A 16,731-nucleotide genomic window follows, 5' to 3' on the forward strand; every position below is an offset into this window, starting at 1 on the left:
TTTACAAGAAAACAACCAACAAAGAGAAAGGGCAGGACTATGGTGAATTTGGTGGAATTTGGAATTCAAAGATTACTACGGAGCAGAAGCTCCTGACCAGAGGAAAAGGCCACCAATGGGACTTCAACAATAAGGAAGTTAATTTAGAAAGACTTTTGAGAAATCTTAGTGGGAAGAAATGGGATAATTATGTTTCCCAGCAAAGATGTTCCCAGTAAATGTCATTTTTTTTTCTACCAAAAATAGTTTGAAGGAAGACCATAAACATAATGAATTTTGTACACTCTTCAATTGAAACTCAAAGTTTGTTATAAGCCACAGAGTTCCCAAAACAGAAATAATTTAGAAATGTCTTACATATGACCAAATATTTTCTGAGCATTCAATTTTCATTCATCACCAAAGAATCCATAGTGGAGAAATGTGTTATGAATATGATATTGGCAAAGCTCACAGTTACTTCTCACATCTCATTTTACATCAAAGAATCCAGGCAAAACAGAAACTTCACAAAGGTGATGAATATGAGAAAACCTTCCATCTAAAGTCAAAACTTATTCTATGTGGGAGAACACATACTGGAGAGAAATCCTACAAATGTAATGATTGTAGGAAATCCTTTATTCAGTTTTCAGGGTTTATTCAGCATCAGAGAGTTCATACTGGTGAGAATCATAAGTGTGATGAATGTGGGAGAGCCTTCAGCAGTAGTTTCAATCTCATAGAACGTGGGAGAATTCATTCCAACAAGAAACCTTTTCAATATAATGATTGTGAGAAAACCTTCACTAACGCAACGAGTTTGAATTACCATCAGAGAATTTATTCTAGAGAGAAATATAGTGAATGTAGAATGTAGAATGTAGAAAAGCTTTCACCAGACACTGTCCTCATTTGACATGAGAGTTCACATTGGTTAAAAAAAAAAAATTAAATGCACTGAATATGGAAATGTATTCAGTAGAAAATCAATCCTTCATGAACATCATAGAGTTCATACTGGGGAAAAGCCATATGAATGTCATGAATGAAGGAAAGGTTTTAGTCAGAGTTCCAGTCTTATCTAACATCAGACCATTCTAGTGAAGAGAAGTTGTTTGAATGTAAGAAACCCTTCAGTTAGCAGTCTAATCTTATCCAACATCAAATAATTCATACTATAGAAAAAATCATGTGAGTATAATGAGTGTGGAAAAACTTTTAGTCAAGAGTTCCGCCCTTAAAATCTCCAACACGAGAGAATTCACACTGGAGAAAAACTATTTGCATGTCTGGAATGTGAGAAAGTTATCCAATGAAGCTCTAATCTTACAAGAAATCAAAAAATTCATGCTAGAAAGAAGCAACATGAAAACAAATAGTTTTTATTTATTCCTTCAATAACCACTTATTAAATGCATACTAGGCACTATGCTATGTGCTAGGGATAAAAAAAACAAAAATGAAACATTCCCTTCTTCAATCTGAACACAGATAAAGTAATACAAAATAAATTTGGGTTTGGAGGATACTAGTAACTCCGAGGATGAAATAGACTTATCAAGATTGATTGGGAGTACTTGAATTGAACTTTGAAAGAAATCAGGAATTTTGCAAGGCAGAGATGAGAAAGGAATGTATTCCAAGCTGGGGGGTAGGGATAGGGGGGTAATCGCTATAAAGACATGGAAACAAGAGATAAAGTTTCATGTGTGGACCACAACTGGTAGATTAATTTGGTTAGCACAATGTATGAAAGAGAATAATGTTCAATAATCCTAAAGAGGTAGGCCAGAGTTAGATTGTGAAGAGATGTAAATGCCAAAGGCATTTTATTTTATCCTAGAGGCAAGATTCAGCCATTGACACTTAACCTAAGGAGCAATATGGTCAACCTGTGCTTTGATAATAGCTATTTAGCAGCTTTGTGGAGGATAAAATGGAAACTAAAGAAAGGTTAGAGGCAGGAAAACCTATAAAGAGACTATTGTGACAAATAGCAGGAATATGTATAATTTAACAACTTTAGAATTATGGTTCCAAATTGCTTTCCAAAATTAGTGGATCATAGTTCTGCTAACAGTGCATTAGTAGGAATGTTTTTCTGTGGTCCTTCCAATATTTGTCATTTTCTTTTTTTCTATTTGCCAATCTGAGTAATGTATGGTAAAATCTGGAGAGATTTTCATTTTCATTATTCTAATGGTAATTTGGAGCCTTTTTTGGCATGGTTGTTGATAATGTGGATTTCTTCCTATGAAAATGGCCTATTTATATTCTTTGAATATATCTTGCATATCACCTTCTTGAGAGTGATCTGTTTTAAGAGTGCAGAATTAATAATCACTAGAGAAAGCGTGAAAGGAAAAATCTGTCAAATAGCAAGGGGAAGAGGAAAGTAGTGACAAAAGTGGCTGAACTGGGGTTGCCCTCCCTCTGAGGCTGTCCTTTATACAGTAAATGAGGGATTCTGTGATCACTTTCAAGGCACTCCCTTAACAGAGCTATTGGGCTCCAAATGAGGCAACATCCTTAGGGATGGGAGGGAAGAGAAGAGAAAATAGTGAACTCAATCAATAGGATAGCCTCAATTGACTGAGGCTCCTTGGAGCTCCCTTTTTATTCTACCCTAAATCATCTGTCTCAAGTAGGCTGGATGCTGGATGACTGATTCCATTCAATTTAGTTCAGTTTCCCGATTGTCTTTGTTAGAAACATGCTTGACACTGAATTTCAGGTATCAAGGAAAGTTTATTACAGAGAAATCAAAGGAATTGGACATTTCTGGCCAGAAGTGGGCTCCACTTCTCTAGGAAAAGGAAGCAATTAGCACAGATGCAAGAACCGCTTTTTATAAACTTGGGCAGTCTCTCTCTTCAGAGAACAGATTGGTCAGTCCCCTTCCGGGTTAAAGTCTTCCTCATCCACACCTTACGTGTTGCTCATAGACATGTTTCCCCTCCCTTGATCATACATCCCATGTTCAAAAATGGCATTTTTTCCATTCTCAGAGTGTGTCAAATAATATGCAATGAGCCTCTTAATCAAGTGCAATAAAGAAAAGCCTTCTCTTGGTCATCCATCCTGGATGGTTTAAGCTAATTTCCAGCCTAAACTGTTTTATCAGAATTTTGTATCAAAGTTAGTTTTTCCTTCTGAGTGTGGGGAATAGATAAGGTGAAGAACTTACAGGAATATATGAATATATGAATTCTTTTTCTGTATTTTATTATTTCTGTGTTTCCCCTATGACTTGTATAATATGTGCAGGCTCATATCTACTTGAGCCTTGGCCAGCTAGAAACATATTTACTTAACCTGAGCTGATGACATTTATTTGTATTTGACATTTATCTATATTTATATAGATATCTATTATATATATATTTATATCTATTAGCTGGACCACTAGCTGCTTGATTAAGCCTGAAGGCCTGACTTTCTGTTTCCTTGAAATCAGGAGATTTCGGGGAAACAGAAACCTTCCATTCCAATTTCCCCAAATAGCAACAACCAATTAGATGCCTCCCTCTCCTCTTCTCAATGCTCTCTTACTTGTGATGTAATTTCTTGTATAAAAGCTATGTATCTTTACTACTTGTTTAGCCCTCCTACCATGAGCTTTCTCTTTCTTATCTCGCGATGGGTCGGCTCATCCTCCAGAAGTTTTTAATAAACAACTTTTCTGCCTTGTACTGAGTGATCTCTGAGTAGTCATTTTGGGTAAGGGTACATCCCTCACATGAGTACTCGTTGATCAGTATCTTGAAGCTCACACTACTCTGTAGAAACCTAACTTTTCAGTATTTTTCATATTTGGTGGGGGAAATTAATCAATGAGTGATTAAATCAATTTATCTCCTTATTTCTCTTCTCTTTTCACTAGTCCATGGCTTCTTTCTCCAAAAGTTATTTCCCCATCCTACCCCTAAAAATATTTTTCATTCAATCATGAAACAGTTATTAAGTGACTACGTCTGTATGCAACATTGGTGCTGACCTCAAAGGGTTTGCTACTTTTGTGTCTCAAGCCTGGGAGAGTGGGATAGATTCCCAGAACTTCGCTAATCCTCCCCTACACTGAGAGGCGGTGCCTGGGCTACTGAGATGCAAGGGTGCTAGAGCGTCCTGTAGCGGAAGTGCGGCGCTTTAGGGGGCGGGGAATGAGTCCCCTACTTCCGGTGCGCCTGCGGGCAGCTCGGCGGCGGCGGCGGCGGCGGCGGCGGCGGCGGCGGCGGCGGCGGCGGCTGAACGGTAAGCCGACTGGACGGGAAGGTGGAGCAAGCGTGGGACCCTTTCCTTCCTTCCCATGCCCCCTCCTCACTCCCTTCACACTCTCTCCATCCTCCCCTAGCCGAGATGGTCGGCCCGGCGCCGGAGCCGGCCTGGCTGAGGGCCCGCAGGGCTGGTTGAGATTCCTGCGTCACACCGGCCGCGGTCCCTGGCAGTCCGGCCCAGCCCGGCCTGGCGGCGTCTTTGGGGAGCATCCCGGGGGCGGTGGAAGGGTGTGGAGTGATAGGTGGAAACGGTCGGTTAGCATTTGCTGCGCGCCTGCACCAAGAGTCTCTGCGGTCTCTGCTCGGAACTCCTAGCTGCACCAACTCTGGGCGTGCGGGGAGGGGGAAAAGGAGTGGGGGGCGGGGAATATGGGAGCAAAGTCCAGGAGCTGCTCGCCACACGTATTTTGTTAATTTCATTTTTGAAACAATGTAGAAGATGGATTAGAAATGACTAAATTACCTAGGAGGTCATTGACTAAATCTTGGCTCCCAATGGTAATTCAGCAATGCAAAGGTAGAAAACTCCAGTTTGTTATGCTTAGAGCAAAGACTCCAATTGAATACTTAGCATTTAGACAGTGAGTCTCAATCGTCAGTTTTAAGCTCTCTTTTATATAGATTTTTAATACATAATCAGAGGGGGAAGATAAGGATTTAGAGATGAGACGGCAGAAGGGGAAGATGTATGTCAGAGAAAAATAAGGTATAAGCCAGTTAACAAAGGAGTCTTCATTTCTATTCCAAACGTGTACAGTCTTTTATACGGTTTGTGATGTGCTCATGCAGTAAAATGATAAGTCAAATTAGATATACAAATGTCATATAAAGGGGAGTATTATGATAAAAACATATTTTAGATCACATTCATGTTCCTCCTAGCTGTCCTTTCTTGGGTTATCTTTATATAATTTTCTGGCAAGAATTTCCAAACGAGGTAAATGTTGAAATACATCGAGTATAACAGCAAAATAAAATCATGTAATAATGATTATTAGTACACAGGGTTTTCAAAACTTCCTTGATCCAGCTTGTATTTTGCACCTGACTCCAAATGTCCCAGGTATTCCTTCAAATTTAATGTGTTTTAGTTCTGCTCCTAAATTTCTAATTTGGTTAAAATAATTGGAAATATTGAGGTTTTGATCAGATACAAATGTATAGCATTTGGTGCCCATCAAGGTACTAAATGTTTGCAAAGAATGCTTTATCACTATGTCACTGATTTTGTGCAAGTTTTAAAATCAAGAGATCCTTCCTGGGGCCAAAGGTGTCTGGTTTTAGAAGTTAATCTAGGCCAGAAATTTTCATAGAGATGCTAGAACTGGACCTTGGATTATCTTTGAAGGCATTGTTTTTTCCTGTTAGAAGACAATCCAAATGGTATTTAGAAGAGATAAACTGATCAGATCCCACATCAAGATTTGAGCAGAAATAACCAGACAAGAATTACCAGAACTTGGAAAGATCACCGAATGATCATTGATAACTCAAAATGAAATTGAGGCTTATATCAGATTTATATCATTTCTGATAGGGATTACTCAAAATTTATGTTAGATGAGATTAGTCCTAGAAGGAACCATATTTTTGACCAAGATGATACAACAATTAGTCATACAAGTCCCTTAATTATTTTTCCTGGGGGAAATAGGATGTAAAAGACAAAGGATTTGGATGATTCCATGTACTCACTCAGAGGTAAAGTAGATCTTCTTGTTAAAACATGAACTTCCTCAACCAAGTCTTTGAATTTTAATACTGAATCACAACACTGTGCTTATAGTTTTGATACTACTATTGACTGATTTCCTTAGAATTAAAGCCTTATGTTTAATGCAAGAGACAGGCTGATAACACAGACAAAATATCCAGGACACTAGTCTGTCTCTGGGATTTTATGAATACTGCTCTCAATAGAAATCAAGAAATTGAAAAGTTGGGTTTGGAAGAGGTAGTGAGTTCTGTTTTGAACTAGTTTAAGTTATACCTGTGTAGATGCCTGTGGAACTTTTGATTGAAAACATCCCATGGTTCATGACATCCAGGAAACTAGGGCTGGGCATATGGATTTGAGAATCATCATTATAGAGGTAGGTGATAACAACCTGTGGAAGTAGATAAAATCACTTAGAAAGTTTATAGAGAGAAGTACCAGGTACATGCTCAGTTAGGAGGTAGGAAACTTGGAGGTCTCCTTATTAGATAGGGGAAAGAGCAGTGTCACATAAACACAGAGACCATAAAACATCTTAAGAGCATTGTGTCTACCCTTAAACATCAAAAGATCACAGATTTATAGCTATAATAGATTGTAGAGACCATCCAGTCCAACTCTCATTTTATAAATGAAGAAACCAGCCCAGTGAGGTTAAGTAACTTGCATGAGATAGTAGAGGCTGTAAGCAGTAGAATCAGGATTTGAACTCTTTACTCTTTCTAGTTTACTGTACTGTCTTACTACATTTGCGATCTTGTTGGGGAAGCAAGATAGGAAAATAGACATAGAAAACAGTAATTATGCAATTAGATAATTAGATAATAATTAACGTTTATATTGTGCTTTAAATTTTGCAAAACTTTTTACATAATTGTCTTGTTCAATTCTGACAACACTCAAAATAGATAAATATGCTGGTATATTATCTCCATTTTACAAAGCCTGGCTCTAAGGGCATCAGAATCAACTTTTAGCACTCATTAAATAGTGAAAGCGAATACTAAGCTCTGGTGATACAAAATAAAATGACCTCTGGGCTCAAGGAACTTACCTGTGGACTTTGTATATATACAAATCAAATACAAGTTTGTACAAAACATTTTAAATTTAATGTATTCAAAATTGTCCTTTTTGCCTTTCATAATGTTCTCTAGTTTTTCTTTGGTCATAAATTCCTTCCTTCTCCAAAGATCTGATAGGTTAATTATCCCTTGTTCTCCTCATTTGTTTATGGTATCATCCTTTATTCCCAAATCATATACCCATTTTTATCTTATTTTGATATGGAGTATGAGATGTAGATTTATGCTGAGTTTCTGATATATTATTTTCCAGTTTTCTCAGCAATTTTTGTCAAATGGTGAGTTCTTATTCCAGAAGCTAGAATTGAGGGGTTTATCAAATACTAGATTACTATGGGCCTTGATTATTGTGTTGTGTATATCTAATTATTCCATTGATCTACCATGCTATTTCTTAGCCCCAGTACCAGATGGTTTTGATGACTGCTGTTTGATAATATAGTTTTAGGTTTGGTACTGCTAATCCACCATCCTTTGTAACTTTTTTTTTCCATTAATTCCCTTGATATTTTGTCCCTTTGTTCTTCCAGATGAATTTTGTTTTTAATTTTTTCTAATTCTTTAAAAAGTTTTTTTTTTTTTTTAGCAATTTGATTGGTATGACATTGAACAAGTAGACCAATTTAGATAGAATTGTCATTTTTATTATATTAGCTTGGCCTACCTATGAGCAATTGATATTTTTTCAACTGTTTACATCTGACTTTATTTGTGTGACAAGTGTTTTGTAATTGTGTTCATATAGTTGTTGTGTTTACCATGGCAGGTAGACACCCAAATATTTTATCTATAGTTATTTTAAATAGAATTTCTCTATTTCTTGCTGATGGATTTTGTCAGTAATTTATAGAAATGCTGATGGTGTGGGATACAAGTTAATGATCTGCCCATAGTCACTTAGCTAATAAGTATTAGGATCAGAATTTGAAATCCTTTCTTCCCAATTCTTAAATCAGCAGTCTTCCCACAATTCTGCAAGCCATTTTTAACAGCAATATTTTTTTTAGAAATGAAAGGATTGTTCTTTTTAGGCATCAGGAACAAGTGTAAGACTGATAAGCCAAAGAATAAAGGAAAGATAAAAGAGAGTCATTTACGTAGTGTTCTAAGTCTTCATGGAGTTTTAGGTTTCTAAATTTTAAAAAAATTACATTAAAACTTTTCATGGACCATATATTACATATAGAAATACATATTTGCAATGTAGTTAAATACAAGGTTTACATCTAAAGGAATTAAGAAAATTGACAGAAAAATAAAGAATCCTTAATATCTATAGCTACTAAAAGGGGAAAATCTTGGAACATTTCTTCAGACTAAAATTCATCTTTCTAGAAGTTACTTTACATGAACAATCTGAATAATAATCAGTGTCTCTTTTTGCTGTTCTCTGATGCAACTGGAGAATGATATAGTCTGCTTTCCTCTGCCCTCTCTTTGGGAGAGAATTCTATACTTTGATGTTTTGACCAAATAATAGTTCACTCTTCGCAGCTATGGTGTTTTTTTTTGGTTTGGTTTTTGGTTTTTTGCTGAGGCGTTAAGTGACTTGCCCAGAATCACACAACTAGTCAGGTCCTCCTGACTCAGAATTGGTGCTCTATCCACTGTGCCACTTAGCTGCCCACTTTGCTATGTTTTTAATCATCCATAGGTCTCTCTCCTTCTGTCCATAGAATCAGAAATCTTATCAGGAAGACAAAGTATCCCAGGAGCTTTGATTGGACATCATTGATTGTCCAATGATTGATTGGTGTCAATTTCTGATTGATTGATGTCAATTTCTGCTATATCATCAGAAAAAAATTTTAATCCATCTACATGATTGCTTCTTTTATGCAGATGTAGAGCATCTGAACTTCCCTTTTCAGATCATGACTACCTTGGCTTTCTTATGACTGATTTTTCTAATGTCATCAATTTTAAACTCACTCCTTCAATGTGATAACACTTATAAAGAATTTTACAATTTGCTAGAAACTTTCCTCACAACCACTCCAAGATCATACTGTAAATATTATTTCATTTAACAAGTGAGGGAACCAAATCTCTAGAAATTTTAAAGATTTGTCAAACTGGAAGTAGCACAGCTAAAACTATAACCCTACTCTTTTCCTTCTAAACCCATTGCTCAGTTTTGGTTTTTTTCTCACTCTGTAGAGCAATACTTTCTTCTTGTCTGTCTTCCTAACTAATTGAATTGTATACTACTAAAGACAAAATGAATGTGTCAGTATAATAGATATATTTATCCACTTATTAACATCTAAGTGCCCAAAGCAAAATAAGGATATTATGATTAGTCATGGTATACTAGAGAGACCCACAGAATTAAAGTTTCTCCCATACCGAGTATGAATTAATAAGAACTAAATACTAAATTAGAACTTTTAACTAGATAATCTCTTCTCCATCTATCATCCTATGACTTGGTGCCTACATGTTCTTTGGATGATCCACAACTATATTTCATTAGAAACTAGTATTCTATGGCTCACATCCATACAGCATTGCTGGAAGGCAATATTTATCAAGATGGACTTTGTTTCAAAGGGAGAAATGTGGGATCATTTAAAGCACTATAAAAATTGTCAAAAGCACATTCTTTTGTTTAATTCTACATAAGACCTTTGCAGGTTATTTTCAATTTGCAATGTCTATCCAACATATATGAATTGATATGCCAGATCTGTGGATTATCCTTCCTCTTCTCAAAGATTGGGAGAATCTGATGATTCACAATGTACATCATTGAGCTTTATAATTGCTATTTAACATCATTCTTATCCATCAGCAAATCACTAGTACCTTCATTTTTTTTTTTTTTTAAATATTAGAAACATGATGGTTTTTTCTCTTTGAGTGAAGTGGAACTTGACCTTCAAAGGAAGTTTTCACCCATTCCCAAAGGTTCTTTGAATAAATTATAACCTTGCCCAGTTATTTGTGGTTTGATGGGTTAGAGTTTTGTGATACTACATTGTTCTTCTGATTTTCTTATTGTAATTTCATTACAGCTGTGCCCTAATGCCTCATGGCATGGAACCAATCATGACTTCTAAACGCCTATTCCAACAGAGTCCAAATTCTGGTAATTACTACCAAACTTTAAAGACTTCAAGTCAAAATCCAGCAATAGATTATCACCTAACGACCAGTTTCAAGTGCAAAGAAGAGACACATCAGCAGAAAATTGGCCACCAAGTAATGAATGTTTTCTGGCAACAGTAACTCATGAATCTTTCTGCTAAAGTGTGAAGAGGTTGCAAGCCATATTAAGTGGAGACAATAATCATGTTGATAAAAACAGCTTTTGAAATATTGAATCCATTATTATAACATATTGGGATCTCCTGGTGGAAAAGCATAAACAAGGCAAGTTGACTTATTATCCTAGAATGTAGAGATATTATGTATCTAAATAAAGAACAATAAATATGTCCGGTGTCTATTGGACCTTATTTTTGTTAACTTGGCAAAGAGTTGGAAGTTAGGCTATGGCCCACCTGTAAAAGGTACCTGTATTTGTATCTATTTATATGTGATAACCCTTAGTAGAACATAAGCTCTTGAGGCCAAGAGCTGTTTATCACTTTTTTTCTTGTGTTCCCAGGACTTAGGCCAATTCCCTGTTCATTATAAGCACTTTCTAGATGCTTTTTGAATTGCATTTTCAGGGAGGACTTGAGGCTTATGTGATTTAGAAGAATGGATGGCTTTTTTTTTTTTTTCCCCAAAGACGATACATACTGAAAGCTCTTATTTCTGAGGAAACTCGTCAGAATTAGTAACAAGAAGGCCAAACAGCTTCCAGTTCTACACTTTGAGTGAAGGGTGAAGTGGTACAAAAGTGAAACCTGAGGAGGAAGGAAATTTGGGGACCAGAGAGGGAAGATGTGTATCTTACTAGGAAGTTGTTTTTTTAATGTTTTATTGATTTTTTTTTTAACATTGGGATAATTTCCTTATATGTTCCAAATCTTAAGCAAAAATGACCTGAAGGCAATGTTGCCTAATTATGTGTATAACTTTTTTTTTTTCTTTGTAGTTCCCCACTTCCCCACTTAGAAGGGAATAGTGTTTGATTATTTGTTTTCTGAAATCAAGACAGATCATTCCAATTAATTGCTCTTGTTTACATTATTATTATTATTATACAAGAATTCCTTTTAACCATTATTTCTTATGGCATAGTAACACTCCAATATTTTCATATACTAAATTCAGCCCTTCACCAGTAAATAGGTCCCTGTCACCAGATTTTTGTTTTTGTTTTTTTATAAAGCTTTTTATTTTCAAAACATATACATAGATAATTTTTAGCATTCATCCTTGCAAAATTTTGTGTTCCAAATTCCTCACCAGTTTTTTGCTATCACCAAAAGTGCTTCCAGCAAATATCTTGATACATAAAATACTTTTTTCCCCAGTCAGTTCTCCCTGAGATATATGCTCATTTGTAGGATTTTTAGAACAGAAGAGGTTTTCCCAGGTCTTGGCTATTGGTTTGAAGATAACATTAAAAGATTACTGAGTTAGTTGGAAGGAGAAAAAAAGAAATTCCTTTCCTTAGTCTCATGTTCCATATGGAAGATTGGAGTGGTGAATGGCAGCTTTAGCTATGATTCCATGGTATTGGAACTAGAACTAAATCCAGATAAAGATCCATATGGAAAAGAAAAAAGTTAAATAGATGGAAACTAATAAGAGTAGGTAGATTTTCCACAAATCTTTATAATCCATGGATTCTGAACTCATTATTTATTGTTTTACCATTACTCCCCCTATTTTGTGTTTGCCTGCACATGAGCCTTTAATTAGTACATCTCTTTTTAAGTCACCTAAGGGATACTTGTACTTAAATATTTTCTTTGTGACTTTATCTTTTGTTTGAGATGTAGGGAATTCACAGAAAATTGTGATTGTGGTAGCAGCTTGAAAACTTAGCAAGATCATGCAGTGGATAGAACACCAGCCCTGAAATAGGAGGATCTGAGTTCAAGTCTGGTCTCAGACATTTAACACTTCCTAGCTGTGTGACCCTGGGCAGGTCACTTAACCGCAAGTGCCTCAGCAAAAAGAAGAAAGAAAACTTAGCATGATATCAATGAACAAACCTAAACTCATTGGTGGAGGAAAATTAAAGTATTGTGATGCTTGGACTCCTCTGGTCATCATAGTTGGGTTATTACTGATGAGTCTCATACTGAAGGCTGTGCATCAGGCTTTCACTTTGGAATTCTGCCTTCTTTCACATATAATCAGTGGAATGTTAAAATATCTTAGCGGATCTGACCTTAAACTTCCTTCTTAGGAATGCATTTTGGGTTCCTGAACTCCCTGTCTTCAGATTATATAGATCAGTTATATTTATATCTATATCTATATATATCAGAGCTAGTTATATTTCTGTAGCTCCTGTTTTCCTCTTTTTTCATTCAGTCATCGTGCATATTTTAAGCTGCTTTTTGTTCTAGGTAGTCAAGGAATACAATTCATATAAAATGGTTATATAACCTTATTAAACTATAAGGTATATGAGGACAAGGATGTTTTACTTTGTATTACCTAAACTTTACCTTTCAGTACCTGTGTTCCCCAATAGTCTGCAGCAGTGGGATTAATAAAATTTAGTCAAATGAATCTTTAGTTTCTGATTTCATATCCAGTCACTAATATATGAGCCTGCTTTTGTACTAATAAAAAAAAGCAGTAAACTATTTTTGTGGTGGATTTGTATTCAAAAAATCTAAGTTTGATTCTGGACTCTTGTCACTGACCATTCATATGATCTTGGGCAGATCAGAGTCACAGCCTCTCTGGGTCTCAGTTTTCTCATCTGTAAAATGATAGTATTGGATTAGCTATCTTCTAAAATCCTTTCTATTTCTAAAACTTGTAAAAATTCTTCTATGATTTAAATTTTATACTGAAATTTTTTTTTATACAACAGCAATATGATGTTTCATCAATTGGTGACTTTTGAGGATGTGGCTGTGTATCTCTCAAAGGAAGAATGGAAGCGGCTAAATCTTGCTCAAAGGGAGCTCTACAGAGATGTGATGCTGGAGAATTATGAGAACCTTCTCTCCCTGGGTTAGTATTCATTCCTATAGTGAATCCAAACTCTCTGGAGATCTATCCCCTCTATGAAGCAGTTTCATGAACCATTTCCAGGTCTCTGTACCTAGACTTTATCACCATGCTATCTGTGACTTTGCCTATTTCCCCTCATCTCCTGCCTTTACAGCTAAAGCAGGGAACTAAATTTTCTGAAAGTTCTGGCTTTGAAAAATAACCATATTTCATCTCATTCACTTTCTATAAGGATTTCCAGTTTCTAAACCTGATATTATCTCTCAACTGGAACAAAGAAAAGAAGCATGGATCGTTCAGGGTCCTGAGAAAAGGAAGTTCTCTCAGAATGCTCATAGGGGTAAGTAAGTAAGAGATGCAATGGAGTCACAAAGTCACACGAACACAGTTGTTTTGTTAGTTGATGTACAGTACCAAGGAAACTCCATAGTTCTCCTTTCTATGAGTACAGGAATGCCTCACCTACAGAACCATCTTTCTTTCTTCTCTCTTTAATCTCAGTAGTTGGTTCATCACAACCCTTATGCCAGTTCTGCTTCCAGAATTAGTCCCATCCATATATTCTATTGGTTTGATTTGGCTCCTGAGGGCTGTGTGTACTCTCTCTTTGAAATACTTTAAATCTTATTTGTTACCTAGTTCACTTTGACTTCATTTTACTTGTTATCTGATCAAACATTCATGTTTTTCTTTTAGTGCTCTATATAACTTGTTTTCTTAATAAAACTTTCCATACTTTTTGATTCCATACTTATTCATTTGTTTATGATCAGCTTACTCTCTGACCTAGGATGCTCTTCCCACTCTAATAAATATCTGGTTACACATACTCCAAGCCTTATTCTTCTGTTTGACTGCTAGGGCTCTTAGAATTTTTGATTCTGCTTATTCCCAGTCTGCATTCATTTCAGTTCTAAATTTCTGTTCCTTCACTTGCAATTTATGTGTTTCTAAGAAGGAAGAGAAATAAGATTTTTGTTTGTTTGTTTCAGATTATAAGAATAGATCTGAAAATGAAAATTTAACTCTAAGGCAAAATCCTCAAGAAGTTGAATTACTTGGAAAAGATTCAGAAAAATACCAAAAAGATGTTACTCAGGTCCCAGACTTAAGAAGAACCTGTGACCAGCAAAGTAGCTTAGAAAAGCAAATAAGAAATCACAGAGACAAGAAACAGAATAAACTCATTTCGCAGGAGAGGTTTTCAAAGCAAGTTTCCCCAAAGAAAACCACAGGAAAAGAGAGAGATCATGAATATAATGATTCTGGTAAAAACCTCATTTTGAGTTCCAATGTAGTCACTCATCAAAGAGTTGAAAGAGAACATAAATGTACTGTATGTGGTCAGAGTTTTTCCCATCCTTTAACTTTAATTCAACATAGGAGAATTCATGGTGGAGAGAAGCGTTATCAGTGTAATGATGATAGGAAGAATTTCAGTCAAAAGTCACAGTTGACAAGAGAGGAGATAATTCACACTGACGAAAAGCCGTATGAATGTACAGAATGTGGGAAGTCCTTCAGTCGCAGTTCACATCTTACTTTACATCAGAGAATTCATACTGGGGAGAAACCCTTCAAGTGTAACAAGTGTGGGAAAGCTTTTGGCACAAATTCTGATCTTATTCGACATGAGAGGATTCATACCGGAGAAAAACCATATAAGTGCAGTGACTGTGGAAAAGCTTTTAGTCAATCTTCAGTGTTTATTCGACACCAGAGAATTCATACTGGAGTGAGTGCCTATAAGTGTGATGACTGTGGGAGAGCCTTAAGTAGTAAATTAAGCCTTATTGAACATTGTAGAATTCATACTGGTGAAAAACCTTTTCAGTGTGATGAATGTGGAAAAGCCTTCACTCACTTCACAAGTTTAATTTATCATCAGAGAATTCATACTGGAGAAAAACCATATGAATGTAATGAATGTAGTAAAGCCTTCAGCCGACATTCAGTTCTAATTCGACATCAAAGAGCTCACACTGGGGAGAAACCATTTAAGTGTAATGAATGTGGGAGTGCTTTCAGTAGAAGATCAGTACTTAATGAACATAAGAGAATTCATAGTGGGGAAAAGCCATATGTATGTAATGAATGTGGAAAATCTTTCAGTCGGAGCTCCACCCTTATCCAACATCAGACAGTTCATAATTCAGAAAAACCTTATAAATGCAATGAATGTGGGAAAGGCTTTGGGTGCCGCTCACATCTTACTGTGCATCAGAGAATTCATATTGGGGCTAAGCCTTACCAATGTAATGTGTGTGGGAAAGCCTTTAGTCGAAGCTCTATCCTAAACCAACATCAGAGAATTCATACTGGAGAGAAGTTGTATAAATGTAATGAGTGTGGGAAAGCATTTAGTCGGAGCTCCATCCTTAACCAACACCAGAGAATTCATACTGGAGAGAAGCGGTACAAATGTAGTGAATGTGGAAAAGCCTTCAACCGGAGATTTAGTCTTATCCTACATCAGAGGATTCATTCTGGAGAGAAGCAGTGTAAATGTGATAAGTGTGGAAAAGCCTTCAGTCGGAGAACCAATCTTATACGGCATCAACAAATTCATACAGAAGATAAGTCTTGTGAATAAAATATTTAAATTAAATTCTTTGCTGCCTGAAGATTCAACAAAAAGAAATATCCATCTCAATTTGTGATTGTAATTAGTATTGGAGAAAGATTGTTTCTGGGTCAGAGTCCATTTTTTAATGAAGCAGTGTCTTATAGTAAATTATAAGATCTTTTAAGAGCATAAGTTTTTCTTCAGTTTACATAGCATCTAGGTCTAGGAGACCTGCAAAGTTCTCATTTTGTTGGAATGATGCAAGCAATGCTTATATAGAAACTACCTATGACAGCTGCTTTCTTTATCTTCATGTGAAAATTCTTGTCTGAAAATCCTAGGATAATAACTTAAGGGAATGTTTTATCTCTGCCTGAAATACTACAACTCAAATAGAATAATCCAACTTCTGTTTCTACAAGTCATTATTCTGAAGGATCTTTTATCCTCCATAAATTGAGAGGATGGTGCTGCAGTCCTTGTTAATGAGGAAGGAATTTGGAAAGAATAAGAGAGTGACACCTGGAATTCTTTGTATTGGTAGATAATATACCTGTACTGCATTAGGTAATAAGTAGTTAAAACAAAATTAGATACTAGTAATTTTGATTCCCAGATGGGTGACTTTTAAACTATATTATTCTGCTTTTTGCAATAGTGAATCTGTGCAAAATTAAATAGATAAGTAAAGCACATCTGGAAAAATCTAGAAGAGCAAAGCACTCCCCTATTTATTGAATTTTGTTGTTATTGTTGAGTCATTTCACTTGTGTCTGACTGTGACCCCATTTGGGATTTCCTTAGCAAAGATACTGAAGTTGCATTTTCTTCTCCAGCTTATTTTACAAACGAGGAAATTTAGACAAGCAGGGTTGTGTAACTTGCCTAAGGTCCCATAGCTAGTAAGTGTCTAAGGCAAAATTTGAACTCATGAAGATGAATCTTTCTGATTCCAAGCCCAGCACTGTACTTAAATATTCCCCCTCATTTCTACTGGTAAATTGAAGGGAG

The 16,731-nt window shown here is 36.0% G+C and overlaps 2 protein-coding genes across 2 annotated transcripts in view; both read left to right on the forward strand.

The window, feature by feature from the left end:
* Positions 1 to 4,571, forward strand: part of LOC100926731 (putative tripartite motif-containing protein 64B) — a 24,806-nt gene extending 20,235 nt beyond the window's left edge. The window contains exon 3 of the mRNA XM_031947534.1: positions 4,334 to 4,571. Coding sequence (XP_031803394.1) covers positions 4,334 to 4,571 — 238 coding nt within the window. The remainder of the gene's footprint in view (positions 1 to 4,333) is intronic.
* LOC100925945 (zinc finger protein 260) lies at positions 4,208 to 16,314 on the forward strand. The gene is made up of 5 exons (XM_031947310.1): positions 4,208 to 4,233; positions 10,076 to 10,433; positions 13,012 to 13,154; positions 13,387 to 13,494; positions 14,147 to 16,314. Exons 3-5 carry the CDS (start codon positions 13,016 to 13,018, stop codon positions 15,745 to 15,747), a joined length of 1,848 nt encoding a protein of 615 aa, XP_031803170.1. The 5' UTR covers positions 4,208 to 4,233; positions 10,076 to 10,433; positions 13,012 to 13,015; the 3' UTR covers positions 15,748 to 16,314.
* The last annotated feature ends 417 nt before the right edge of the window (positions 16,315 to 16,731 follow it).

This window comes from Sarcophilus harrisii, chromosome 1 (genome assembly GCF_902635505.1).
Source record: "Sarcophilus harrisii chromosome 1, mSarHar1.11, whole genome shotgun sequence".
Classification (NCBI taxonomy): Eukaryota; Metazoa; Chordata; class Mammalia; order Dasyuromorphia; family Dasyuridae; genus Sarcophilus; species Sarcophilus harrisii.